The 27,712-nt window shown below is 43.6% G+C and overlaps 1 protein-coding gene across 17 annotated transcripts in view; it reads left to right on the top strand.

Moving 5' to 3' along the window:
* CAMK2G (calcium/calmodulin dependent protein kinase II gamma) overlaps nucleotides 1-27,712 on the top strand; it is a 123,363-nt gene that overhangs the window by 56,646 nt on the left and 39,005 nt on the right. For all 17 annotated transcript variants that reach the window (XM_090145009.1, XM_090145008.1, XM_090145010.1 and 14 more), the window contains exons 3-9: nucleotides 5,908-5,967; nucleotides 17,858-17,912; nucleotides 18,452-18,517; nucleotides 21,327-21,399; nucleotides 24,697-24,799; nucleotides 25,679-25,762; nucleotides 26,604-26,698. In XM_090145009.1, the coding sequence (XP_090001135.1) occupies nucleotides 5,908-5,967; nucleotides 17,858-17,912; nucleotides 18,452-18,517; nucleotides 21,327-21,399; nucleotides 24,697-24,799; nucleotides 25,679-25,762; nucleotides 26,604-26,698 (536 nt within the window). The remainder of the gene's footprint in view (nucleotides 1-5,907; nucleotides 5,968-17,857; nucleotides 17,913-18,451; nucleotides 18,518-21,326; nucleotides 21,400-24,696; nucleotides 24,800-25,678; nucleotides 25,763-26,603; nucleotides 26,699-27,712) is intronic.

Below are 27,712 nucleotides of genomic sequence, written 5' to 3' on the forward strand. Positions count from 1 at the left end.
TGATGCAAATTCAATTTCTGCCTTGAAGTGACTCAAAAGATATTTTAGCAGCTGGCACCAATTGACTGTCTCCCGGAATTGGCACGATGACAGCAATCAAACTGAATTTATTGCTTTGGGTTTGATTCCTCTTCCGGACTCTTCCCATTCTCAGAAATGTAATCTAGAGTGTGTTCCCACAGGAATGATGGCTTCAAGCCTCCTTTAGCAGCAGTGATAAAGCGTGGTCCTAGTGGCGGGATGGAGAAGACAGGTGGACTATGTTACCAAGCAGCCCAAGTAATATATACACCAGCTGAGAGCAGGAAGGTTGTATATTGGTAGAGAGAGAAACAAGGTTTTTTTCTTCATAGCACAGACTTGTATCAAACAAAGTGATTCACAACTAAGCACGAGTTGTGTTTCTTTTTATTATGCTTAGGAAAGAATCTTCCCTCCTGCTGGGGTGGATAAGCTTGTAGGCAGCTACAGAAACCCCCTTTTTGTTTCTTCTTTTTTTGGAGTCAAGAGCACCAAGTAAAGAGTGAGCTTTAGCCACACGACCTCAGTACAGCTGCAGTTTGGTAAAGTAAGCAAACAAACGCAGCAGTGGGTGTGCTGCTCTGTGTGTGAAATCAGTTCAAAGCTGTGCTGTTTTTCTAGTGCGGGCTGAAGGAAGTGTAGCAGAGCTCACTTTTTCCACCTTGTTTTCTGGTAGGTGTGAAGTTAATCGTTTTCTCTGGTAAATGTTGTTTTGCTTTATTTAAGCACCTGTCTTGTCCACTCTTTAATTTTTTTTTCGATGCTGTCTTCTGCTTGTCAGCATGATTTTGCTGATGTTTCTTTCTGGAACAATAAGCTTCGGTGCACTGAGGGCAGGTGGGGTGACCAAGGTGCCAAGGGCACGGCTCCTTTAACTTCTCTGCTCACAGCTTCTTTGGGCAGCTTATGGCAAGGCCCTCGCTGGGCAGCTGCCGATGGCTGAAACGCAGCCCTGCTCCACACTGCCTGTGAGCTGCAGTCCAGGCACTGGAGCCAGGGCATCGTTATATCACTGTCTTGCACTCAGCCCTCGTCCCACCTGCTTGGGGCCGATTCCCTCCTGGCTTTGTTGCAGGTATCCTCTGCCATTCACAAGCACCTGCAGCCATTCACTCTGCCATTCACAAGCACCTGCAGCCCCGTGCAAACAGATTTCTCTCTTTGGCAGTCCCTCCACCCTGCTTCTGAACAGGTTGATGGAGTGCTGCAACATTTTTCTTCATCTTTTTTTTTTTTTTTTTTTTTGTAATGTTATGTAAATGTTCTCACCTGATACCTCTATACTGCTGTGATTTGCAGATGTCCCATGCCCTGTCTGTGTATCTGATAATGTTCCTTTTTGGGTCTCTGGTACCTTGGGAGGGGAAAGAACTGGCGTGGAGTAAACCTGCAAAGCAGCAGTGCTTGTAGTGGCTGGAGCGGGACACTGGGAACAATTTCTGTTTGGAGCAGAGCCCAGAAGGTGGGTCTGTCCATCTCTGCCACAGCATCTTTGAGGAAAGAGGCTGAGGTGATTATACATGGAAAGGGTTTTCTTACAGAAGAGTGAGAAATGCATTTCATTATAAACTGGTCATATTCCTTGCCCAGTGGGAGGTTGTCAGTTTGTCATGAAGGAAAGCTGCATTTTCCTTTTTATTTCCTTTTGGTGCACCTATCTTAATATCACATTGTCCCTTTTTTCTGATGAAGTCAGATGAATTTACAACATACAAGCCTAATTATTATGGGTTTGGTCAGTTGTCTTCTATACTCAGGCTGGGTTGTTTTGGTTTAGCTGGCTCAGCGTCTGTTACAGCCGTGGCATTATGAATTTGTGCACTGCCACGTCTGGCCATCCGTTGTGCACAAGCAGACCTGTTCGGTGAAGGGGCTGTGTTTGTATGAAAAGCTGTGCTTTCACTTTTGCAGGTCCGTAATTTCCACAAAGAATAGTAACCCAATTATTCTTGTGTTTTGTTAAAGCAAATCCCCAGACAAGTGAAAACCGAAAGCAAGTGCAGTTCTTTGAACAGCCCGTTTCTTATCAGGTGTGTTCTAAAGAAATGTGATATTAGCATTACTGGAACGGCACTTAGAGCAGCGGAGCAATGATGGAAAAGATATTTTGGCAAAATGTAGGCCTGGTTGTTAAAGTCAGATTCAGAAATCTTATCTATATAAAGGCCTGGGAACTAGAAATAAATATTCACATCTTAGTTTATGTGTCAAACATGAGAAAGTTTTGCCCTGCTGCTTTTAAGCACCGTCCCCTTAAGCGTTTACTTTTAAATTTTGCTACAGATGGTCAATATAAACTGTACTTCTGTATCCATGTAGATAGACACTGCTTCAGTCTGTAGATAGAAGTACTGTCCAAATAGCAAAAGTCTCTTTTTTTTTGGCTGGAAAACATGAAATGAATATTAGATGAGTGTTGGTAATATCCTGTTCTTAAGTTTAAAGCATCAGCTATTGTTCAGGGCTAGACAGCTCTGTTATTTAGCAGGAAGGGAACTTAATGAAATCCAATATTTGGAAACACAAGATAGATGAATTCAGACTTGGAACGGCCATGTGAAGATTTGACAGGAAGGGTAACTAACGTTTGGAGTAACTTCTCTGGGTATATGGCTTTATTATCTCTTGAAGTCTTAAACATGAACCGTGATGTTTCCTAAGTGTTTTAGGCAAGATACGGAAATTGCTGGTGGAAGTTGAGCAGTTTGGGAATGGTGGGAGATGGGCCCAATGCCATGGGGTGAATCTGGCTCGGAGTGGGCTGGGCTTTCCCCTCTCCTCCGCATGTGGCCTGCAGAAATCAGGGTGATCTTCTGGTGGAGGGGAGGAGAAATGATTTTCTTTGCAAGCTCTTGGTAAGGCAGGGATCAAAACCTGGATTTCCTTTCATCATTCTCCTGATGCAGTTTAGGTCTCTTGGATTTTTACGGTTCTGTGAGCTGCTGCCTACAATGTCTTCAAGCCCAACCTTCAAATGCTCTAATGGGCATACAAAACTTGTTTTTTTCTGTTTCCTACTGGGAATAACTGCTGTTAGATCAGAGAGAGAAAAACAAAAATTGCAACTCTGTGTTTATTGCTGAAATTTTTAGATACTGAGTTGTTTGCCCCTAGTGTTGAATTGACTGTGCCACTAATGCCTGGAACAGGAGTGGAATACCCATGCTGTGCCAAATCAGTAAACCAATCAGTAAAGACCAAAAAGGGGATCTTTGCAGGGCTGGAGCTCTTTTTCAGGTCATAAGCTGGGCTGTGATCTGATGCTGCCCAGGACGGGATGGGAGCTCCTGCAGAGCACGCAGAAGGGCTCAGCCCAACCCAGCCCAGCCTGACCTTTCGCTGCTCTGCACTGAGGCTGCAAGGCTGGGGTTGCTGCCTGGAGCAGTCGCATAGGGAGCGCACTTTCTGTCTGCAAGCTGTGCTTGAGTTTGCCTGTTTTGTTGCCCTGGAGACAGAACAGTGCAGAATGCTTCACCCTGACCAGAAATAGTTTGCTGTACCTTGTGACCGGAGTGCTGTACTCCTCCTCTGGTCTCTGGCCAGGCTGCATGGTGCTGGAGGGACGGGCTGTGGGGTGATGACCTCTTGTCACAAGTTCTGCTGTGTCTGCTGCCCTGCCTGCTCCCCTCCCTCTGTGAGAGGGTGTAGGATTGCAGGGGAGCAATTGCTCTTGATTTACATCTCCCATGGCATTTTGATGGTTATGTCATTCTGTTTGAGCCTCGCTCCTGTCAGCTGTCTGTCCTGGCTGTCATGGCCCAGTGGCTGAGCAGCACGTGGTACGTCTTACCTCTCCTTCCCCTTTGCTCAGCTGTTTTTGCTGTCTGCTTCCCCGTGCCCTTGTGCTCAGGAACAGATTCCCAGCAAGTGTAATTGCACATGAGGGCAACGTGATCTGGGTGAGGGAAGGATCCCCTTCTGTAGGGGTTCCAAGTAAAGTTGGGAGGGTAAGAAGGGGATTTGCAAGACCCAGGCGTGTTTGAGAGTTATGGATAGTTTATCTTAAACTGTGGTCCTGCTGTGAGAACCTGTCCTGGGTGCAGAGTGTGCAGCACAGTCTGTTACCTTGCAACTACTTTCTAAAACTTCATTTGCAAAATACTGCAAAAAGAGGAGCCAAGGCACCCCCGGCAATGCAGGCGAGAAAACGCTTGCACTGCACCAGGGCCTTGGGAGCGTGGATTCTCTCCAGGATTTCCTGCTGCCTGCTACTTTATTGGAGTGGTTCTGGCATGGAGCTGTGAAATATATGCAACAACAACAATAATTTCCAGGACTGAGAAGAAGGGAGAGATGAAAAGAGTCATTTACCTTCCCCCCTCCCAGAACAGTAGCAGATGAGGATGTAAGCACATCTCAGCACATATAAAATATTAATTGGGACATTTTCTACAGTTCAGCAATGGGAAAGAAGATAAAAATCCTGCAGTGTCCTGAGCTGCTATTCCCAGCCTGGGAGAGAAGTGTTCTGAGCTGAGATATCTGCCTTGGTCTCCCTCTTCTGCTCGTGATGAGGAGAACAGGTGCCCAAAGCTTTTCTGTGCAAAGGAAAGTGAGGACCATGCAGAGACAGTGGAGCTGTGTGGGCTGTTCTCAGTGCAGCGCAGTGGGTCTTTGTTTATGTGGATCTCTAGTGCGATTCCTGTAAATCAGAGGATGCTGCACTTGTAGCAGTCATCTGCTGAGCAGCCCAACCAGCCTTGGTCTTGCTTACTCCTGTGGAAAAATTCCCGCAGGGAATGCAGAGAAGGTGCGTTTTCAACTCTGTATGCTGCTGAAGACCTGCAGGAGGAGAAATGTCAATAGAGCGCAGGGATGGCTGCTTCCCCTTGCTGAGCTCTTTAGCTGGCTGGGAAAGGGCAGTCAGTTCTCTTTCTTTCTGTGCATATCTGCATCCCCAAAAATCGAGAGCTCAGTAGCTTCTGGGGCTGCCCTGGAGATTTGCCTCCCTCAGCTCCTTTCAGTGAAGTTGTGCTCATCTGATATGTGTTTCATTTGCAAGGATGGGGCTTTGTACTGAAAGCCAAGACTCGATCATTGCTGTAATGAAAAATCTATCTGAGCCTCAGCAGCTAAAGATCTCCTGCTTCTTGGCTAAGATGAGCTGAGTTGCCTTAGCTCTCTCTCCTTTCCTTGCACTCATGCATGTTACGTTTCTGGAGAGGAGAAACCATTTTCTGCTCTTTTTGATATGTTATTCTGTAATCCAGATGACGGTCCTGCTGAAACTGATGTTGCCTTTGGGCTAGAATAAGCATACTTAGCATTTGGGCAGGACTTCTTGCCTGGAGATCTGGAAGTGCTTGATCAGCATTTCATCAGTGACTCCATCCGTGGGTACTGAAGTATGGTTACCTTTACGGTTCATCAGAACTGGCAGCATTCCCTACATCATGTGTTGGCTGTGTGCAGCAGTACCTGTGTATTTCTCCCTCCTGCTCTTCCTTTCTTCCCTGATGTTTCTCTGGGCTGGCAGCGGGTCCTTTTCCATTTTCTGTGAGCTATTTCTTCAGAGGCTGTTCTCCATCTTTGGAGAAGGGATAAGTCTCAAAAGCCCTGGAACTGGTTTCATGTGTTTGTGCATCTGATGGAAGAGTGGTATCTTTGTGTTGCTGTTACTGTTCACTTGGAATCCAAGCAGAAAACATCTCTTTAGCACTAACCCTTTACTGGAAGCAGAGGTCCTCTGCAGCCTCATCTATAGGCACCTGATTGGCTCTCTGTTACAGCTGTGAGATTTTGGGAGATGGTTGTGTTCCAGCAATTCCCAGTCTCATCTGTGCTTCTGGATATCAGCTGGGTCACTGTGTTCCTTTCTTTGTTGAAAATGAGCAAGAGCCTAGTTCAGAATTGTGGAGCTGAATACCTTGTTTCTTTCTCTTTCAGATCACCAGAAACTGGAACGTGAAGCTCGAATCTGCCGACTTCTAAAGCATCCGAATATTGGTAAACATCCAAAGATACTCCATGCACTGGTATCTGTGGGCTATTCTGTATGAGATAAAGAAGCAATTTCCAGTAGCTCAGGATGTCCCAAAATGCAAAGTAACACCATAGCAGCAGCTTTTCAGCAGAAAGAACTATTGAATTTGAGTGCAATTGTAGAGGTAGGACATGAGGAGGAGTTGTAACCACCTTCTACAGTAATTTGCAGTGATGAATATGCTAGCCAGTATACAAAATATTCAGGATGACTGAAACTTTTGTTGCTAGCCTAGTTACTGGGATTCGTTTGCCTTGTAAAGCTTGTTGCACTTAGTTTAGTAGGTGATGTCAATTTTTATTTGGACTTAAATTAACTTTCATCAGCTTTATTTTTATCTGTTCTTATATTTTCTTGTCAGATCTCTCACAATTAAATGTTGTGCCCGAGAGAATATCCACTTTTATAAGTAAGCCCCACTGAAAACAGAAACATGTCACTTTCCTACTTTGGTTCTACAGCTGGCTCTTCATTTGTAATGAGTAACAATGTGATTGCTCTGTTGTGGTTTGGAAAAGAGTTTGGGGGAATGTCAGTGGTTCATGCATTTTCTACACAGCGATTTTTTGTCTTCCTAGAAAGAACAGTTTTTTTTTTCTTTATTTTAAGATAAAAGAGTCTAGTCATTCTGAACTCAGTGGGTGGTTGTAAATAGAAATAAAGGAATTAAGGAAATAGAAATGAGGGATAAAGGAATTATTTTATGCCTACAGCCAAGAGTTGAAATGTGTTGAAAAGACCTCTGAAGGCTGTATCGTCCATTCAGCAGTTATTTGAAAACCTTACCTGGTTAATGCTAGGCTTGTTTGCTCTTAAAAAGCTGTAATAATTCCACAGCCTCTAGTGGTGATCTTTCATATATTTAGTTCTTCTATTAGGCTTTAGAAAAAAACATACTTTGCTACTGTTGTTTCTATTTCTATCCAGTGTATATGTAGAAACTAGTTTTTCTTTCGTCTAACTATCTTACATATTTGAAGACTGTTATCATGTCTCTTTCTAGCCTTCTTCTTCTTCAGACTAAACAAACCCAGTTCTTTCAGTCTTTTCTCATACGTCATATTTTCTAGACCTCTAGTTTTTTTTTCTTTTCTTTTTTCCTCTCCCCCTTGGTCTCTGTCCAGTGACTTCATATTCATATCTATCTTGAAATGTGCTGCCTGAAAAGAGATATCAGAACCCAACTAAGACCGTGTCAGTGTTGACTACAGGGGGAAGAATTGCTTTATATGTCACACCAAAATTATTCTTCTTTTGGCAAATTTCATTGGTTGATGGAAGTTTAGGGATATTGTTGATGCACATTTGTTTTCTGACACATTGTTGCCTCAGACTACTTTCTGCGGATCTGGCAAGCAAAGAATTTTTCCATCTTGTTTAAATGAGGACTCTTATCAAAGTGGCTATTTCGTTTATCCTAATTAAAACAAGTACTAAGAAATGCACTGTGTGGGTTTTCTTCAGGTTTGTCAAGACAATTTTGATTTACTTTCTGATGTTATATCTTTGCAATTTGTACAGTAATGTATTTAATAAAAATGCCATATATTGCATGATGTAGATAATTAATGAAACTGTTGAATACTGATGGGCTCTGAACAAACTCTTGAAGGTGTTGATAGCAGTTTTGAGTATCTCTTTTCAGTGACTTCTATGCATGTTGTAAGCTAGTCCTGGATATACTTTTTTTTAGAATTGCTTATGGAAATAGCATGTTAGATGCTGTCAGAAGCTTTTCTGAAGTCTAGATACTACATGCATTGTTGCTTCCATATTCCTTGGACTTGTTATGCTGTCACAGAAGGAAATTGTGTTGGAAGCTGAATGCAGCCCTCTTGTTTTGCTGTGACACAAACCACTAGCGAGTCTAGGGCAGAGAACTGTGAGTCACAGCCTTGTGAGGTGCTTTTCTCTCCTGCCTGCATATAGAATATGAAGCAAACCTGTTGAATTTATTTGCTGCCAGACAGTTGACTCTAGTGTGATGGTTCTAGAGTATTACGTGCTGACTGTAACACCCCTACTCTGAAAAATAAATGTTTATTTGGCCATGAGGTAATGGTGATACTTCTGTTTGTTGTTAGTCTTTGTGAAGTGACTGCTTTCTAAGTTACCCTTGCATACCTTCACTGAATTTCAGCCCTAATTATAGGCTCTTGCTCTGTAACTGGGTGTTTTCTTGTCTTCAGATGTGTATTACGGCCAAGGTAATCACAGAGGAGTAATCCTTCAAAGAGCTTAGTATTGCAGTGTGGTTATTCCTTGATCCAGAAAACGTTTCTGTCTATAGACAGAAGAAAGTTGTCCTGAGGCAATTTTCTGATTTCAAAGCCATGTTTGTTGTACATACCATGTTCTCATTGGGAGCTGTACATTTGAAATTACCGTTACAAATGGTCATGTCAAACTTCATTTCAGTAGAGGAAGGACTTAATTCCTTAGGTTTCAATTTGTGTTTTTGATTCTCCTGACAACATTCCAGAGTATTTAGCGACTAGAGAAACCCTGTTCCAGCCACACTCTCCAAATAAAGCCAAATTGGTTCGACATCAATCAGCATTCTGTTCTAAAAGGAAAATGGTTGCATCCATTACTCAGGATATGAGAGTGTAAGAAAGAAGCAGAAAGCAGCAGAAAGTTAAAACCTTGCTGCCTGTAAGCAGATAAAATGCTTGTGGAAGTTGGCAAGAGTCATGACTGCATGGGGAATTCCACTTGTCCTTAAACAACATACTATTTCAGTGATTCACATATCTATAAACCTTGTGGGCATTTGACATGAATGTATTTGGGGACATGTAGAAGAGTAAGTGAACGATCTGGTGCTCTTCTCTTGGTCCCCACTTTGCAGGAAAGAAACGTGTTTCTCCAGGCAGGCTTGCAGCTCTGCCCCTTCATTTGCAGATGTTTCCCCGATTGTGCCACTGAAACTTGTGCATTTAAGATAAAATAGGCTTCACCATTGCTTTCTTTTTGCTGTATAGATAAACTTGCAGTGTTTTGAATGTCTTTCTTATTGGAGCAACTCTTTTGGTCTCTTAGAATTAAACTTAATTTTGGTTGGCCTGTGTATTTGATTTTTAAGTCCTCTCATTCAGCTACCACCCATGGATTCTCTTGTAGATAATTCAGGTTTTTCCCTTTTGCTACACAGCAACTACCAGAGTAGCGACAGTGGGGAACCCTGGTGTCTTCCAGCTGTCTTGTTCCACATAGATGGGAAGTGCTCAGTTCTGAACCTGACCTTTCCTCTTCCAGAACTCTCAAAGCAATGATGCAGCATTTGCTAATTGTTATTCATAGGTCTGAATGCTGTTCTCTAGCATTCTTGTGTTTGTCCATCCTGTTGTTAAATGTTCTCCTTCTACTTTTAAATTTTCTTAGTTATGCCAGCCTAAATATTCCCTCCTCTTTGGACCTGTCACCAGATGAGCTGTACTCCTTCTTAGATGTTTTTAAATCAACCGTACAAAAGTAGTTCTTGAATATCTTTTGTTTATAGCTCAAACTGAGCACTTTGTTATTTTTACCTTCTTTGTGTCAGTTATTGTGTCCTAGCTCATGGCAGCCTTTGCTGTGAAGTATTGCATGCACTTAGCTCTGGAATAACAAAAATACATGTTTTAAGAGAGGCTGATAGTAGCCAAATGACGAAGCCAAATTCTTTTTCTGATTTCTGCCTCTGTATCCTTTTCTGAACTGCTTCAGAGTTAATTTCTTTGAAGGAATTTATAGCAGTGGTGAAATGCTGTCCTCAGCATCTACTGGAATTACTGCTTCTTCAGGTTTTTCCTACTTCTGATTTTTTTCTCCAGAATATACTTGCAGTTCAGTTCTTTAAATTTTCACTTCTATCTTCTGGCTTCTTTAAGAATAAACCGTAGTTCTGGACAATTCCTCATTTAACGTATGGAAAACATGGCACAGAAATCTCCTGTGGATTAGCAGAATTTGTTTTGACCCAGTTCAGTTTTATTTCCTTTGAAAATGATCTCTCCCAGTACCTCTGTCTTGTGGGAGTGATTTTCATGGATGTTTATTTAACAGCACACAGTTCATCTTTGCTTAAGTAAGGGTGATGATCAAGATGTGAGTTGCTTCAAGAAGGATTTTGTGCTTCTTTGTGCAGCCCTTTGTAGAATATCACAGTGCTCATAACTACTGGAGTAGGAAATGGGGTGCATTGGTTATGCAGACCCAGTGTTGGGGTTGTCTCAGCTCCCACCAAGGGTCACTCGTGCATCACCTTGAGGATCTCTTGCTGAGCAGGCTCTCACTTCCGCCATCCCTTGCTGCTTGGGATGCATGCTTAGCACCTTTTCTTAACAGGAGATCTGAATTGCTTCCTTAGTGAACAAGAGAATGCTGTAGGCTGTGTTTTGCTGTAAACAGTAGATTTCCCTGTTTTTGTTTGGCTGCAGACATCCAGGCTGCTCCCCTATGGAAGCATAGTGGTTTCCATGTGGGATAACAGTTGTGGATGGTCATGGAAATATTCCTGCTAATGAACTCTTTTGGATCACATAATGTTTGAGTAAGACGTAGTAAATGTTATGTATCGTGTACTGAACTTCAGCCTTTCAGTGCAGACGTTGCAAAATGAAAGAAAAAAAATGTTTAGCTGGCACTGAAATTTAAAAAAAATACTTTGTGTGCTTTCAGTATTACTTTTACATTTTACCTCTGCAGAAAGACCAGTTTCTCAAAAGGAAAGATACTGTCCTCTGTGCAGCTTCTTCCTAGGCTGTGGATTGCTGTGCCTGACCTTACTTTTTAGGGTCTGAGTGTTTTTTTGAGAACAATGAAGAAGAAAAAATAAATCCCAGTGGTATTTTGTGCTCCTTGAGACTGTCCCTTGTCTTACCTTGCAGAGCCTGCAGCAGCCTGCTTCTACCTGAACAGAGCTGTGTTAACAAGCTCTTCTTTTCTATTTTCCAAAGCTTTGAAACTGCAATTGGTATGAAATGCTTTGGGCCTGGGGAGCTGGCAAGGAGGTATATATCCGGCATCCTGTAACCTCTTTGTGTCAGATTTGGAAGCAGAAGGAAGGAAAGAATCCCTGATCCTGATGGACTGGTTAACACCAGCACGCAATGTCCTGTTAGCTAACCGTCCTGCTGCTGTTAGTTACTGCTCTAACAAAGCTGGTCATTAGCTGCTGGAACAGATGATTTCTAGAGGATTATTTGCATTACACAATTTAATGCTCTTTAATAGCAAATTTTTAATTAAAAGGAGAGTCCTTTTGGAAGCAGCCTGAGCAGCTGCAGCTGAATTCTGCATGTTTAATGTAATTAGAGAAAACAGCTGGGGTGGGAGCTGAGCACCCAGCTCCCAGGCAGCCTCAGGCTTGTGGTGGCTCCTCGTGGGACAGGCGTCCTGGGAGCTGTGAACTGTGCTGGGAGCGTCCTGGCATGCAGCCAGGCTGGGAGGCGGTGGGACAATTCCCGAGCAGGCTCTCAGGCTGGTGAGCAGCTGGGGAAGTGGGCTGTGGGTGGGAGCCATCTGCGTCAGCTCACTTGTCGCTTGTGCTGCCACAGACGAGGTGCTCAGTTTGCAGTCTGCTGGGCCGTGTGTATTTGTATCTGTCGTTTCAGCGTTTCCTGGCACATTGGAGAGGGCATCAGGCAAGGCATCTTTGGTAAAGGGCATCAGGCAGGTCTTAGCCTCCAGTTTTATTTCGCTTCTTCTGACATATACTTTTTGTAATATGTCCCTTGTGGTATCTCTTTGCGTGATACAGGCAAACAGTTGGCTGGGAAGTGCTGAAAAGTGAAGTTTGGCTGCTTCCTATGAGTGGCTGACCTTCTGATAGCATTGTTCAGTCCAGAAGATCCTAGAGCACTTTTGAGTTTGCAAAGCTAAGACTACATAATAGGGTTAGAGCATTTCTATTACCATAACCAGGGAGACAACCAGAAGTCTTGGCTGCCTTGTTTTGGCTCTGCTGCATGTACTGCAACAAAGGCAACTTGATTTGAGAATTCCAATTGTTATATAATCCCAGTACGTGAGATATATTGGTGCAGAGTGGCCAATAGTATGTTATATTTTCCCATTGAATCCAAATGTTTTAAACTCCAGGTTCAGCAGCGAAGTTGACAGTTTCCTCTTGCTGAGCACTGTCACTACGGACAGGCAGGGACCATTGGTGTATAGGAGCAAATATGTTCCAGCTCGTGTTAAATTTTCCTAAGCAGAGATTAATAATTGTGAAGATAGAAGGAATCATCCTGTGAAATTATTCTTCTGCTTGTATATTTCTTTGCCTTGTGCAGTGACTTCAATAACTGCTCTGTTTGCAGAGCAAACCTTGCAGCGGTTTGACGGAGACCACCCTGCCTTATAGAGGAGGCTCATCCTGGGCTTGTGTGGCAGGCGTGAATGCTCTGGGCATTGAAACAAGAGTAAAACAATGATAAAATTGGGCACACTGAGCAGAGCAAAGGGAAGATGTGGATCAAGTCAGCTAGCTATCATCTGTGCTTGTCACTTGGGTATTAATTTGCTTTCTAAATATGACCCTTTAAAAATAAGATGCCTGTTGCCCTTCCTTGTCTTTTTATATTTCTGTTGTATAGGTGAACTTTCATAAAACTGAAAGATTCTTCTGATTCCTTTGTGGTTTACTTCAACTTCTGTATTCGCAGTCTTGCTTTGCGTGATGCAGCAGCAAGTGCCATTGGTTGTTAGGCTGATACAGTCTGTTTTGTTTGAGATTTTTCTTATTATGATCAGATGCTCTGTACTATGCATAGGCCTCAGGGAGCTGCAGCTACCTGTACAGGGTCACATAATTCAAGAAGAGAACGACAAGGGGATGAAGACATGAGTTTTTGAGTAAGAGGGGTAGTTTGCTGTCACTGCTTTTGTGTTGTCAATTATTTTCCTAAGAGGCCAGCTCTGTGGATGATGCTTCCTATACTGGTAATGGGAGTTTACGTAGGATGAGAGCTGTAGTTTAATGGGTTGAGACTTGAGAGGAAATAGGAAAGAGAAGGATGCTTAAACCAGCGAGAGAGGTTGTGCCTTGTATGTAGGTGGTGGCAAACAGCAGCTCTTTAACAGTGCAATGTTACAGGTGTGCATTTAAAAATGAAAGGATGCCAGGTGGAGTACTACTGTGGTACCAGCTTCAGGACTGTATATGAAGAAAGCTATGCTATTTCTGTGTTCTTATTTAAAAACAAATAAACAAAAAAACAGCCCCCCAAAAACTGTAACTGATTCTGCTTCTTTGGTTAGCAGTTGTCCTGGCATTGCTAACTGTGCTGTGGTTTTTATTTGCAATTTCTGAAGTTATCAGTAAGACTTCAGTCTTACAAAACTAATGTTCTTGTGAACTGTATGAGCCTTTTGCTTGATGTGAATGAGACTTTTTTTCTGTGCTCTGACTAAAACTTTGGGTGAAGTCTTTCACCATATCCTGTAACTGACTTAGTGCCTCGTTGTCTGACTTGCTTCTGTTTTCTTTCTTACTCCCCTCTCCTTGTCTGTGCTTGCTAACCTTCGCAGTAAGTTCTTTCATCCATCAAAGACCTTTGGCGTGGGAATAGTCATAAGGTGACCATGAGTGTACTTCGTGTTGGCAGGGACTGATTTTCTACATCTGCAAGAATTCCTGTGGTAAGAGTGTTTGGCTAGGAAGAAAATATGATTTAAATTGCTGCTTCTGGGTGACAAAATCAGCTAATGGAAACCAACAGCATTGTATTCTGGTGAATAGAGTAAGGTCAGGTTCCTTTGGCAAGTATTGGGCTCCTGTATAGTTTGTTCATCTTTTGGGAGACCCTGTGTTTCTGTTGTGCAATTTCCTTGTTGCTGTGACTTGCAGCTCTCTATGGTGTGTGCATCTGTCTAGCCTACTGTACCAGGCATGGACATCCCTGCTCCCGTGGAGGGAGAAAGAAAAGGGGCCTGTGACATTTTGGAGGAAAGAATAGCTGGATTAGTTCTTATATCAATTCTTCATTTTATAGATGGTCAATTTTCATTTCTCCTTTTTACCCTCTTCTAGCACCTCCGTATGATTACATTTTTCACCCTGTCATGTCAGTAAGTTACACAGGTATGAGCAGGCCATGTGGACTCTGCTCAGCTGGTTGAAGCTGAACTTAAGGTAATAATGAAGACATTAGATGGTGCCTCAGGAGCAGCACCTGTGGAACAAATGATATCTACTTTGCCTGGGTAATTATATGAAATGGAGAGCACTCGGTGCTCGGGTCCTTGTGACCTCTCCCCCCCTTGGAAGCTGCCATATGAGAGCCCACACCCTGTCATGGTGTGGAGGGCCCTCATGGCCAGGGCTGAAGCAGCAGGCCCTGCGCTGTCTGCAAGATGGAGGTGTCAGATGGTATCTGACGGTTTTGTATCTCCGTGATGAATGTCAAAACAATGTGGATCTTCTGTCTGAGCCAAATTGGAGGGGAGGCCAAGAAACATTTTAAGTGCATTCATCCTTGACATGAGGTAAGGGTGGTGGAGTTGCTTCTGACTATGTGCTGTTTTCTGGGCTGCCTGAATTGGTTTTGGAAATGGATAGTTCCCAAAGTCTTTGAGAGCAGAGCACTTCAACACGCATGTCAGTAGTTGAACTCCTGGCACGGGTGACTGCCATGTCCTTGCAGAGTAGGAAGGCCAGCTGTGAGTCTGCAGGCGGGCCAGTACAGTGTGTTAGCATAAAGAGGCACTGGGTACTCTCTCGCTTCCGCCCCTGGGCATTGCTTTCATCTCTTCCCTTCAGTGTCAGTGTGAAGCAGGTACAGGCTAGAATTGAAAATCGTGAGAGTTTTGTCCTATTCAGACTTGTCTTTCTCAGCCCGTCTCATCGTTGTTCTCTTTCACAGTTCAAGTCTGATGTTTTAAGCTGTTGCTAGTTATTTCTCTGCAGGGTGGTGGTGCCCACTGCCCTCTTTCCTATTGCTTCTGTGCTGTTCCAGCGTTACCTGTGAGCTTTGTTACCTAGGCAGATTAAATCCCGTGCAAGTTTTGTTCAGCATTGCTCTGGGTGGTTGCAAGGAAGCAGCTCCCTTGTTAAGTTAATGGCCTGCATCCTGCCTCCATGGTCTGCTCTATTCTTTTGCTGTGTAGCCTTAGGGTGATGTATGGCACTGGTATTTATGAGCCAATAAATACAATTCTCTGTTCTCCTGTCAAGGTTCCCCACCTAAGTACACAAACAGTGTTTTACTGTCCTTGAAGGCTCTTTCTGCTGCCTCTGCCAGTCTTTGCCAGCTGAGTTGCTGCTTCCTTCCTCTTTCAAAATGTATCTGACAAAATCACTTTCCTCAGGACAAAGAAATATTACCAGAAAGCTTTTTCATATTTTATATTTGGTTGCAGTTTGCTAGAGTTCAGAGTTCGCTGTTTCTTTCTTCTACCTGCAGATGTGTTTGCTGCTCCTGGCTGCAGCTCGGCCCACTGGTGGCTGTCCTCCTCCACTGTTGGGATCTCATGTGTGCTGCTGCTCTCTGATTCGCTGCTTCTGACAGCACTTTGCTGACCTTTCAGGTGCCAGAGGGTGGAGAATGCTTTCTGGCATACTGAGTGTTACCTGACATGACCTTATTAGCACATTCAGCTTTCCTTGAAGTTTCGCCATCTGTTCCTTCTTCTCTTTTTATAAGGTTTCTGCACAGGCTTTTGCCTGTGTCCTGGGCATTAGCTCTCATTTATGTAGTTGCCTTTTGCGTGTACATCAAACAATTTTGTGCATTGCGGTGAAAATCTCATGACATTGGAGTGAAAACCTGCCCTATGCTGAGAATCCAAGTGTTTGTTTTAGTCACTGTATGTCTTGTTCCCAGTCTTCGATGGAAATATTTCCTCCTAGGAGATACCTTTCTCTGTATTTTTTTGTAATGTCACCTTTGCTGGATTCTGCCAAGTGCTCAGGGGGCAAGTCCTTGTATAAACTCAAAGTTGTAATACAATGAAGTTATTACAAAACTGACTAAAGCTTGGAAGATATTTTTATTTTAGTTATTTATATTGAGATATTTAATTCTTAAAGGTGCTACATCCCTGTTTTCAGCAGAGGAAACAGTTTTATGTCAAATACCTGCAGTGTTGTTCCCTTAACTGTACTTGCTGGCTTGCAGTCTTATGCCTTGTGGAATATTGCTCCCAAACCTCTTCCATGAAAAGAAATGCTGAGGAGAGGAAGTTGGTCAAAGGACCAGCCTGGAGAGCTTGCAAATTATGGCAGGGAAAAAATGCTGGAGCATGCAGGAAAGAAGAATACAATTCTTTTAGGAAAGGATGGGTAGTGGTGGTCTCTACACTTTTATGCTACTCTTAGTTGTGTGTTTGTGGGTGCTTGCATGCACATGTTGCAAGAAGGATAAGAAGAGAGCATTGAGAAAATTTGTGGTTGTTTCTTATGAGATGGGAGCAGGTGCCAAGTGCTGGTTTGAAACATTTCCAAGATGATGATGGTAACTGACGTCATGGACCAATAAGAGGTGCAAACTGACCTCTTGATGCTGGCAAAGAGAAAATCATTGTGTTGGGAAAAGCCAAGGCAGGTCACTTGTGTTTTACATGGAAAAGAATGGAAGTCAGGAAAGGAATGCAAAGGTACTGCCATAGTGACAGAACAAGATAACGATCTTGTTTTTGTAGAGATGAGGACAGTAATGTTACTTCAGTCAATACTCAATTACAAGATGTTGTGGTGGCTGAGACACACGCTAGGCCCATCTAGTTGTGTGAATCAATAGGGAAATCCTGTACATGGAATCACGTAGATAAGGTAACCAACCTGTCCTAGTCTGGGTGTGACAGTTTAAGGACTGAGTCAAGTAGGACTGCTAGTTAGTGACTCTGCTTGGCAAGGAAAAGAGTGAAGTTTTTCAGCAGGAGAGAAAAGCCAAAAGGAAGACATAGAGATATGAGAAACGGAGCTCTTAATTTCGTATTGCTCTAAAAGCAAAACCTTAAGTTAGAATTAATCCAAGAAACATAAAAGAAAGCGAGGCTTTAATTCAGACAGGAGGAAATGGCACTGGAAGATAAATTCATTTCTGTTGTGGATGTACTCATTATCACTATTTCCTACTTGTAACTGGGGGGAAGGACGACAGGGCCTCAGAGATCTCTCAGAGTATCCGGGGCAGCCCATTGTAGGTGCAACCTCAGCCCTGATGGTGAAGAGAATGAGAAAAGGGAAAAGGTGGAAGTTAATTTAGGCAACAAGAGGGGATGTGTAAGGAAGTTGAGGATGGATTAAATTTTAAGGACAACTGTGGTCATTTATGCCTTTAGTAACAAATAGATTAGAAAAATCAAACAAAAGTGAGTCTGAATTTTAGATAATGATTGGAGGTACAAGTTGGAATGGAGTCAGGAAAAGGAAGTAAAGGGAAGAAACAGGCTTCATTGAGCTTTACAGATAAAAGGTAGAAGGGAGACGGATAGCACCAACATGCAGGTGGGCTTGCAAATGGATTTTGGCATTTTTTATTTATATTATTTTTGATTGGAGATTCTGAAAAGGGCTTGAGGAAAATAAGAATGATTGAGAAAAGACTGCAAAGCGTGAGCATGGAAGAAAGAGTAGGTAGATGTGAAAGGAAAGTACTGAAGTTTTAGAAGAGGAGAACGAATGGTCAAAGAAATTCAGAGTTTGTTTTGGCGCTGGGGTGAGGTGGGTGTATGTGAAGGACACCCATCTGTTCCTTTGAGATAAGCAAAGGAAATAGGTCACTAACTGAGCACACAAAATGAAGGGCATAGGGAATTAATGGGCTGAGTTGAGGGAGAGCTTGTCTATGTGGCTAGGCTTGATTTTTGAAGTGTCATATTTGCTACGTGCTCTGTAAATCTCCATTTCTTGATTGTGTTTTGCAGTGCGGCTCCATGACAGTATTTCAGAAGAAGGCTTCCATTACCTCGTCTTTGATCTGTAAGTGTCTTTCTTTGGCTTTGATGCTTCATCAACGGTACAGACACGTGGATGGTTGTGTAGAAGCAAAATAAGAAACACCTGAATTCTCTCTCTTCCAAGATCTGTACAAAACAGCACTTTACAAAAAATCGTTGACTATGTGGTAGGGGATAGACCAGGAAAACTCCTGGCAGCGGCACAAGTGTGGGATGGCAATCAGTGGCTATTTGTGACTTTTGTCCCTGATGCAGTTTGCAGGGATCAAAGGAAGGCTTGTCTGCCCAAACGTAATATTTACTGAGCCCTGTAGAAATGCATGGGCATTTTTGCTCAATGCATTGAGAGTGTTCTGTGAGCTACCGATGCTGGTGCTGTGGCTGTGGAGCTGCCCTCGTCTTTCCATACCACAGATCCCTGTGGAGGCTGCGCAGTACAGGCAGGGTTGTAGGGGAAAGGATGTGAGTACAGAGGCAGCACAGGTACCATACAGCCTTCTGGCTAGGCTTGGTCGGCTAGGCTTGGACATGCTCTGTAACAACCTTTCTTTTATACTCCAGGGTTACAGGTGGGGAGCTATTTGAAGATATTGTTGCCAGAGAGTACTACAGTGAAGCAGATGCCAGGTAAGACTGTTTCCAGATCCTTCTGTGTGTGCCATGTGTGTTGGCAAGCAGGATGAATTTCCTGACTGATGTTCTGTGCATGGCTTTGTTCTGCAACTCTTGCTCCCTGTCTGGAAAAAGCAATTCCTCTTTCTGCCATTAGCATAAACTATTGTCACCGACCAGCTTGACTCACCGCAGCTCCAGCTCTTGCTGCCTGCAGACGTTGCTGCTGTGGTGTGTTCTTTGCTGGGAGCTCTGTTGCTAGTGGCTTTGTCTGCCTGACCTTCCTGGTGACTGGTGACAGGGTGTCCTTAGTGAGTAACACAGTGGAGAGCTGTCCTCAGGCTTTGCCTGCTTGGCCTCTGCCCTCCTGTAGCAAGGCTTCCAGTGATGTGCTGCTGCTTTTGGGCAGACCTGTTCAAGTTGCCTTTGTTTAGGTAATGGTTTTACAGGAGTGGGAGGGAACGAAGGGCTTTAAAGGCTATGATTCTGTGAAAGCTCTCTGGTGGTATGCTGACTGTTGCAGTGAAAAAAATGGCATAACATGCCTTTCTACTTTAATATTAAAAAGATTTCAAGCTGTGCCCTTCCTTATTCTGAGTGTTCCCCCTTTCTTCCATGTGTGAGCTTCCTGAAATGGACTGTGCTTGTCCCTTTGCTGTTAATGCAGAGTAATTTGCACAGTAACAGTGATGATGCCTCTGAACCATTTGTCTGTTGGCCGGGGAGAACCTGGAAACAAAGCTGGGTTCAGGCAGCTCCTGTTCTGCTGTAGCAGGCCTTAAGAATGGCCTGATGATGATATTTCATCATTACTTATACTGTATCTTTGTCCACATCCCATATTACCTCTTGCTAAAGCATGAATTAAGAAAGCCATGGGAGGAGAGGGATAAGAAGGGAGCAGTTAATGTTGCTGCAAAGTGAGTTTGAGGAAGCTTGTCCTGAAGTGGTAAGCACACCAGGTTGGATAGAAGCAGTGCTACAGAGAGCATGCCTTTCCTGAATGTAAGGAAGGAAAGAGTATGGCATGTTTGTACACTCGCGCAGCCCGTTGGTGCTTATTTGCTTTCCATGTACATTTACAACCACTTTCTTCTGGCCATTACATGATGCTTTCAAATTAGGTGTTGCACCACATGCTCTGCTGGGGAGCTGTCTGCTGATGGGCAAGGCCAACCGGCTCATCACTGATGGAACTCCTGGAGGATCTGAAAGCTCTGTAGAGGTTTTCATTGGGGTGTACATGTGGATTATAGGCACGGCATCTCAAACAGATATACAGTCACTTGACACTTCCACATTGAAGTTGGGAAGTTCAGAGTTTATCGTCAGCCTTCCCACTGTCCCTCTTGCCAGTGCCTGTTCTCTGAAGCTATGAAGAGCTGACTGTGACCAACACTGCTCAGGAAAATATTGGCTGTGCTGGACGAGAGGGTGAAGCTATATGAGCCTTCCTGGGGGTGCTCAGCCTTCTGACTTTAAGCTGGACGAGACTCACAGTGCCCATAAGATGACAGAATGAAACTCCTCCTCCCTTTCTCCCCCCATGCTGAGCTGAATTCCAGAGCAGGCTGGGAGAGCGAGGGAGTGAGGTCTGTGCCAATATGCCGCACTTGGCTCGCCTGGGACACCTCACACTTTTGCCATTTTTGGCCAGAAAATCTCTCTCACTCAGACTCAGCTCTGTTCTAATTATACATTTTTGTTTTGGGAGCAAGGAGATATTCATGGACTCCAACCCTGAGGCTTGTGCTGCCAGCTCTGGGGAGGCAGGGGTAACATACATAGGGCTTCATCTCTCCCCTTCCTTCTCTCAATCTCTTCCCATCTTTTCCAGTAGACAATTTCCTTTTGCTGAAGTATTTTTAATTTGTTCCCCTGAAATGAGCAGAACTCAGTGAGGAAACAGCGAGCTCACAAACACAACCTATTTGAGTTACCCGCGTCTGGGTGCTCACTGCCCAGGCATGCAGGCTGCCAAAATGCCCACTTCTTGCAGCAGTCACTCTAAGAGCTCAGTAAACTTGTGACAGAATAGATTGTTTCAACCAGAAATCTCTTCCATGGTTGTGTTGCACTGTTCTAATGTGTCAGATATAAATGTGGGGTTGCTTTTTTCTCTGTGATTACAGCAAAGAGTGTGACAGTGGCGTCAGTTTTCTGTGGGCTGGGGCAGTGCAGCACACTGTGTTCAACAGAGGCTGAGTCTGCTTTTCAGATTGCTAACCTCTTAAGTGGGATCTGTACTTAAAAGGCACCCAGTAAGCGGGTGTGTACACACACACATCGTGTATGTAAAGTGCTTGAGATGCTGCTTTTAAAGCTTTGTGAACTGGCAGGCACCCAGGAGTCTTCATCCTGAACTTACTGGAGGAGTTTGCTGCTTTCTAAAGTTTATTCTGTGCTTGGAGTAGCCCTGTTCAGTGTTTCCTGGAGTGCTGGGCCATGCATGTCCAGTCTCAGCTGCTGTTTGCAGCTACCTGTGTGCCTCAGTTCCCTGTGCAGGGTGGGCATTACTGGCTAGGGGAGCAAGTGGGATGCTTAGTGCAGTGAAAAGGAAAGGAAGAGACAGTGACAGGTAGGCAAGAGGCTCTGTGGTCCTGCTGTAGCTAGGATGTCTAGCATCCTATTGCTGAGTGGGAGGGAGCGTTAAATGGTGACAGCACTGAGCTGCGGCATCCCATGGGCATAACCAAGGGATTCAGCCTGGAGATCTCAGCTCTCCATAGTACAAAAATAAAAGCTGGGGAAATGTTCTGGGATAGGGTGCCAAGTGTGTGTATACACGTGTGTAACTCTGTATGTCTTTCCCTTTATCTTGCAGCCACTGTATTCATCAGATACTGGAGAGTGTGAATCACATTCACCAGCATGATATCGTACACAGGGATTTGAAGGTAATATTTCCTCCGTACCACAGAGGCTGAGGAGCAGCCAGGGCATCACTGGAAGAGGCAAGGCAGGAATTGTGTTGCCAGCTGGCAGGGCCTTGTCTTTTGTATTTCTTTATTTGTTTGTTTTCATTTTGTTTCCTTTCACTGTAGCTGGGCACAGTTGTTCCTGAAGCACAAATTCACTCCTTCAGATTTTTCTAGAGGGTGTACTAAGTTCCCAAGGAAGTTTTCTTTCTTCATCAGCTCTCAGCATCAACTTTGTCAGCTCTGAGCATCTCTAAGACAGCTCCTGGATGGGTAGTTTTGGTATCAGACAGCAGTGGACTTTCAGAGAAGTTTGGGTAGGATTCATTATAATGAAGGACACTTTCTAATTTGTTGTTGAAGAGATCTCTAGAGACCTGGGGCATTCTCTGCTCAATCTGCCAGCATGAGTTTGTCTACACAGAACATGTATATTTTTATTCTTCACTGTTGCCAAATACATGCTATTGGGCTAGGACAGAAATGCACAACAAGAATTTTTCATGTCATTTCTTTCTTTTCTCATCAGTAGAAGCTTTTAATCAAAAAACAAAACTGCTGGCTAGTAGAACAGTGCGTAAATCAGCCATCTGCCACATGCTGACACATTGATAGACCCAGAACCCCCACAGTGGAGTTACTTAAAACTCCCTTCAAACGTGGCACTAGCTATACTGGGAACTGAACAGACTCCAGAACAAAGAGGCTTGTGCCAGAAGGTTTACCTGTCCTGCAGCATTCTCTATCTAAAGTGGGGATGGTGGTGACCACCAGTGGTCCAGTGAAATTAATGCAGGATGACGCCTGCTACTAGTCTTGGTTTTGGATTGTTATACAGTGCATAACAGGTATAAAAATATTTTGACAGAGTCACAGAATGGTTGAGATTGGAAGGGACTACTTGGGATCACCTAGTCCAACTCTCCTGCTTCAAACAGGGTCACCTAGAGCACACTGTAAAGAGAGAAGTAAAAAACACTGCAAGATCAGTGGCAGTGTTCTGCTACATCCTGTATTAAGTGGAAGGTGTTCCTGCCTACAGCAGGGAGGTTGGAAGTAGATCTTTATGGTGTCTTTCAACCCAAACCAATGTTTTCATCTAGTAGGCAGATAGTAGCTCTTAGTATTTCTGTCAGACTCCCATGCAACACTCTTGGCTTTCTGATTCAGAACACTTTGGAAAGTGGTCCAGTGTGGAATGACTGCTCTGAATTTAGAGCTGATACCTGCCCGTGAGAAGGGCAACTTCCAAGAGACACTATTGCCCAAAATTAGGGCTTCTGTGAAAATAGGTAGTGTTTTCTAGTGCAAGATGCTGCAAGTTTTCTTTTGTATTTTGTGTTTATACATCACCTATTTTGCTTCCCGAGTTTTGTTTGTGTTAGTTGTTAACTTGTTTAAAACTAGACACGCCACACAGTACTTAATATGTTTCTTCTGTTGCTTCCTCCAATTCACTGAAGCTATCCAGGCCTGAGGACTATCCATTCCTTTTAGAATTAATGATCCCATGCTCCTTATTTAATGTTATAGCTCTTTGCCAGAAGCTTGGCCTTTCAGGATCAGCATTATAATAACTGCAGAACTTGCTTCATGTGAAGCTGTCTCTTGCACCTTTTGTAAACTGGTCTTCTGGCTCTTGTTCTCTAAAAGAACTCTGAATATGAAACTACCCATAGGGACAAGACAGTAAGAAATTGAGGAATGCACTCCTTCCTTACGAAAAGTGTGTGGAGCCTGAGGCGATCCATATGTTGGCAAACACGCATGGATGATAAACACTGTTAGCAGTGTTTGTAGCTGTAGTTTAGAAGGAAATGATGCTTAGCTGGCACAAGCCTGAACTAAATTTCAGTGTTTCAGGCCAAGCCAAGGTGTGACCTGAAGTAGGGAGTGATTTTCAGAATACTTCACTGGTCTGCTGCTTTAAGGACTTGTTTATACTGGTGTATTTTTGTAGCTTAATTAACAAAGGCTTTTCCACATAGTGAAAATACGGTGCCACCGAAGTTTATTGAGAACCAATTCCCCTTTTTTTCATATCATTTATGGCAAGGGCTGTGATAGGCAAAGCTTTCTTCCTTTCTTTCAGAGCAAAAGCAAGGAACGTGTCCAGTACTTCTAAGGATGTGAATGAGCATAGCACCTCATTCCTGTCAGGCAGAACAGAGATGGAGTATTTCAGGGGGATGAAAATGGTGAGCAGGATGCAAAAAGCCAGCTTCACTGGATTTGTGAAACTAAGATGAAGTCTCATTTCTGTATTTCCAGGCTTCCATCTGTCTTGGTTAAAAACTCAAGTTGATATGATTTGCACAAATGATCAGAAGGGAATAAGATGTGAAATGACGTTTGTCATTCCTTGTCTCTGTTGTGTTTTCTGCTGATCTGTAATAGCTACCACCTTAAAGGCTTTGAGGTTTCAATTAGTCTGTTGTAACTAGCTGCTGTGGTGCTGCAGAGAAAGCTGCTGACTGTCTCAATGCAATTCTTGAAGCTGTAGTGAGACTTCTGCTGAAGTCTTCTACTGGAACACAACAGAATTATGACCCAAGTGAGATTCGCGTGATGGGAAGAAGTAGTCTGTCTCTCATTTCTGGCACCTGTACCTGGGACAAGTGACATGGTTGCATATAATACAGGTGACAGTGGCAGTAGCATGACAGCATATCTAACACTACTATTTGTAAGGATTTGTAGCATGAAAGTAACAGTATACAAGAGCACTCACTGTTGTTGCCAACTTGAGGCTTTTTCTGTAAGGGATGAAAGCTACTGCCTATCTAGATGATGCCATCCCACATTACAGCTCTGTATTTGGCAGACCCTATTAGCATCATATTTACTTTTCCAGTGCCTTGAGGACTGTATAATGTTCATGGGGTGAAACATCACTGTAGATTGTATCTTCTGCATCACATTCTCTTCCCTTGCTCCACATAACTTTCTGTGAGGATGACAAAAACAAATTTTGGGTTCTGTGCTTCAGGAACTGTACTGTCAGTGCCCTCTGGTGTCAGCATGTAAAGTATGGGCTGGACTGGAAGAGGCTCCAACTCCTATAGAGAATTTGTATTAGATTTGAAGATTTTCTGCCACTCTAGGTCAAGGCCATTTGTTGCTGTTGCTCTGCTTTCATCTGAACAGCTTAAGTATGTGCCTGCTGTCAACAGATTGCATTTAATGATGTGAATACAAAGATAGGAGGTTTTAATGAGGATATCAATCTTTCATTCTTACCCCCACCCTTTTTTTCTTTTCCTTTCTTCTCCCCAGCCTGAGAATTTGCTACTGGCAAGTAAATGTAAAGGTGCTGCTGTCAAACTGGCTGACTTCGGACTGGCTATTGAAGTGCAGGGAGAGCAGCAGGCCTGGTTTGGTAAGAATGTTTGAGGTTTCTCACTTTTGCTCACGCCTTTACTGATTGAGTTGCACCCACCCTAAGTATTCGCTTTCAGCTCTTCCAGCATGCTTGCATGCATTTAGCATAGTTACTTCCAGCATCCCACCCTCTAGGTCCTCAGGCATGAGCCTCTGTGCAATAGAGGAAAGACACAGTGACAGAAAAAAAAGTCTATGTATTCCTCCATTTTTCTTGTTATTGTTTAGTAGATTCTAGCGTCAGAGGTGAATGCAACTGCTAAGTTTAGACCCTGATCCAAACTTTCCTATGACTTAGGAGTGCAGAGATCTGGAATTTTGTTTGGTCATTTTACAGAAATGCACTTGAACTGGCCTTCTCAGGCACATTTGGATGTTTGCTGTATCTTTGTTTAGATAAAACATAATTAGAAATGAGACCTTCTCAGGCTTAACATCAGCTCTGAGACTCTGCAGTGCTGTAGAGATTCTGGAGAGACAGCTACTTCTCCTGATCTGCCCACACCATTTGTAATGGGATATGTCCCATCTTTGTCTAGCATTCTCCAACTCTTAAGCTATTACATGTAACTCTGCTGTGAAGTGTATGAGATATAAAATTTATGCCCAGCTAGTTGCCATGCTCCCTCCCTCTTTTATGTTTTTCTGTTCTTCCTGCAATACATAGATTCTCATCCTCATATGGTGGTTTTCTTTCTTTCTCTCCTTTTTTTTTTTTTTTTTTTGTCCCTTTCTGTTGGTCTACCTAGAGGTAAACATGGGGTTGGGGATGATAGGTTTTGAAAATTACGAATAGTGGATTTGATGATATGGTAAGATCCTGTTCTGCTTGAGGACTGTACTTTTATTTCATCCATTTTCATCCATTCTCTGGCAGGGTTTGCTGGTACTCCAGGCTACCTCTCCCCTGAAGTCTTAAGAAAAGATCCTTATGGAAAACCAGTCGATATATGGGCATGTGGTAAGATTCTGTCCAAATATTTTATACTTACACAACCTTTTCAAATATAGGAACAATTCCTTACAGCCTATTGCTGGGAGGGTGTGCAGTGCTCCTTGTTGGGTGGAGAGATGAAGACACTTGAGAATAAGCACCTTGTGTAGATGGAATTACTGCTTGAGCCTAAACTCCTTTGATTCTGGCTCCTAATTCTTTCCTCAGGCCATCGATCAGATGCATGAAACTTTAGATAGGGCTGTTCTGTGCTTTGCAGAGTCAGTTGTTTTTAGGCCACTGCAGCAATTTCCTATCACACTAACTGTGTAGAAAATGAAATACTGAACAAAGGTGTAAATGTATCTGAGACTGATAAGTTTAGAGACAGGTGATATCTGTGTTGCCTGACGTGGACTGTACGGTTCTCTGCAGGCCAGGAGTGATAGTTTTATCAATGATGTTTTTGTTCCAAGACCACCGTGCACAGCAAGCATCTAAAAACTGATTCCTTCCTAAAAAGTCCCCTGCTGCACAGCAACCCCAGGGGATGTGACTTCATTTATCATGAAAGCAGCTGGGAGTTGTGGCTCACCAGCCAAGATAATGGGGGAGGAGGGTAAAGGACATCATGCACCTGTTCTAGCTCCTGATGGCTGGGATTAGGAGCTGAACATGAAGTGCCAAGATGAGATTCAAAAGACAAGAAGTTTGTACTGTCTTAGTACCTTGGAGAACTAAATATGATGACAAGTGAAGATCTAGAGTAGTCATTGCCTTGGGGACTGTCAAGAGGGAAGGTAGATGGGCTGAAGGAGTAATTGGCATATTAGCCTAACCAGAGTGTATCTGTGTCTCTCCCTCCCAGGAGTGATTCTGTACATATTACTAGTGGGGTACCCTCCCTTTTGGGATGAAGATCAGCACAAACTCTATCAGCAGATCAAAGCCGGAGCCTATGACGTAAGGGCACTTTCTTGCTGAGTACCTGCATGGGTGTAGAAGCCATCCAAAACATGGCATTATCTTGGCGTCCAGCAGCAGGCCCCCAAGCTACTGTGCAAAATGATGTTTGGCGTGTTCATACATCTCGTCTTCTCTGCCTGGGACACAGTCCTGTTTGGGGCTACTGAGAGGATATGTGGACAGCATCGCAGAGGGCATCAAGACATTGCTGGTCATTAGGGAAATGCAGAGCTGGAAATGGAGATGGTGGGCAATGGTGTTTTCTCCTGTGTTTGCCACGAAGTGCTGAATGTAGGCAATGTTAATGCTTTAAGGGGAGCAAAAGGAAGGTAGAATGAAGAAACCTGTCTTAATCAAGGCCCAGTTAAAAGTGTTGGGAACTGTTCTGTAGAATTATAGCTTACATTAGGGCCTCCTGTCTTCTCTGTGGTGCCGTGAAATTTAATCCAGCAGTGGAATATGTGGAGCCTGGTGAGAAGACTTGACTAGCAAGAGCCTTTGGAGGAGTGTTTTTGTGGAGGGATTAGTGTGTTGGGTTGGAGGCTGTAGTGAAAACCAGGCACTTCTGGAATAGTTCTCAGAGAACAACAAAACTGAGGTGTAAGAGGTGCCTGAAGGAAAGAAATAGGAAAGAGATTAGCACTGGGGAGCAAAGGTTATATAGAATATGGTCTAGACATAACAGTTTGAATGTTTGATGTAAGTTCTTCCACATGAAGAGAGGCTTGGGAGGAGAAAAGGAATTCCTAGAAATACTAGCCTGCAGATGTGAGTACTACAGAGGCAGTTGGGGAGTTCATTTTGTTGGGCTACCTTGAGGCTTAGATGGGGGGAGGGAGTTGAGGTTCTGCTGGACCTCAGCTGCCTTTCAGATTCCGGGCCTGAGACTGTGAGAGCTGCTATACTGGTGAGAACAAAGATCTGCCTTCCCTTGTGTCCTGGCTCAGTGGCTTCCTGAGAGAGAAGAAAGTGATGTCTTCATATTTGATAGCTTTAAATGGATGTGTGTTT

This window comes from Phasianus colchicus, chromosome 8, assembly GCF_987193195.1.
Source record: "Phasianus colchicus chromosome 8, bPhaCol1.hap1.1, whole genome shotgun sequence".
Lineage (NCBI taxonomy): Eukaryota > Metazoa > Chordata > Aves > Galliformes > Phasianidae > Phasianus > Phasianus colchicus.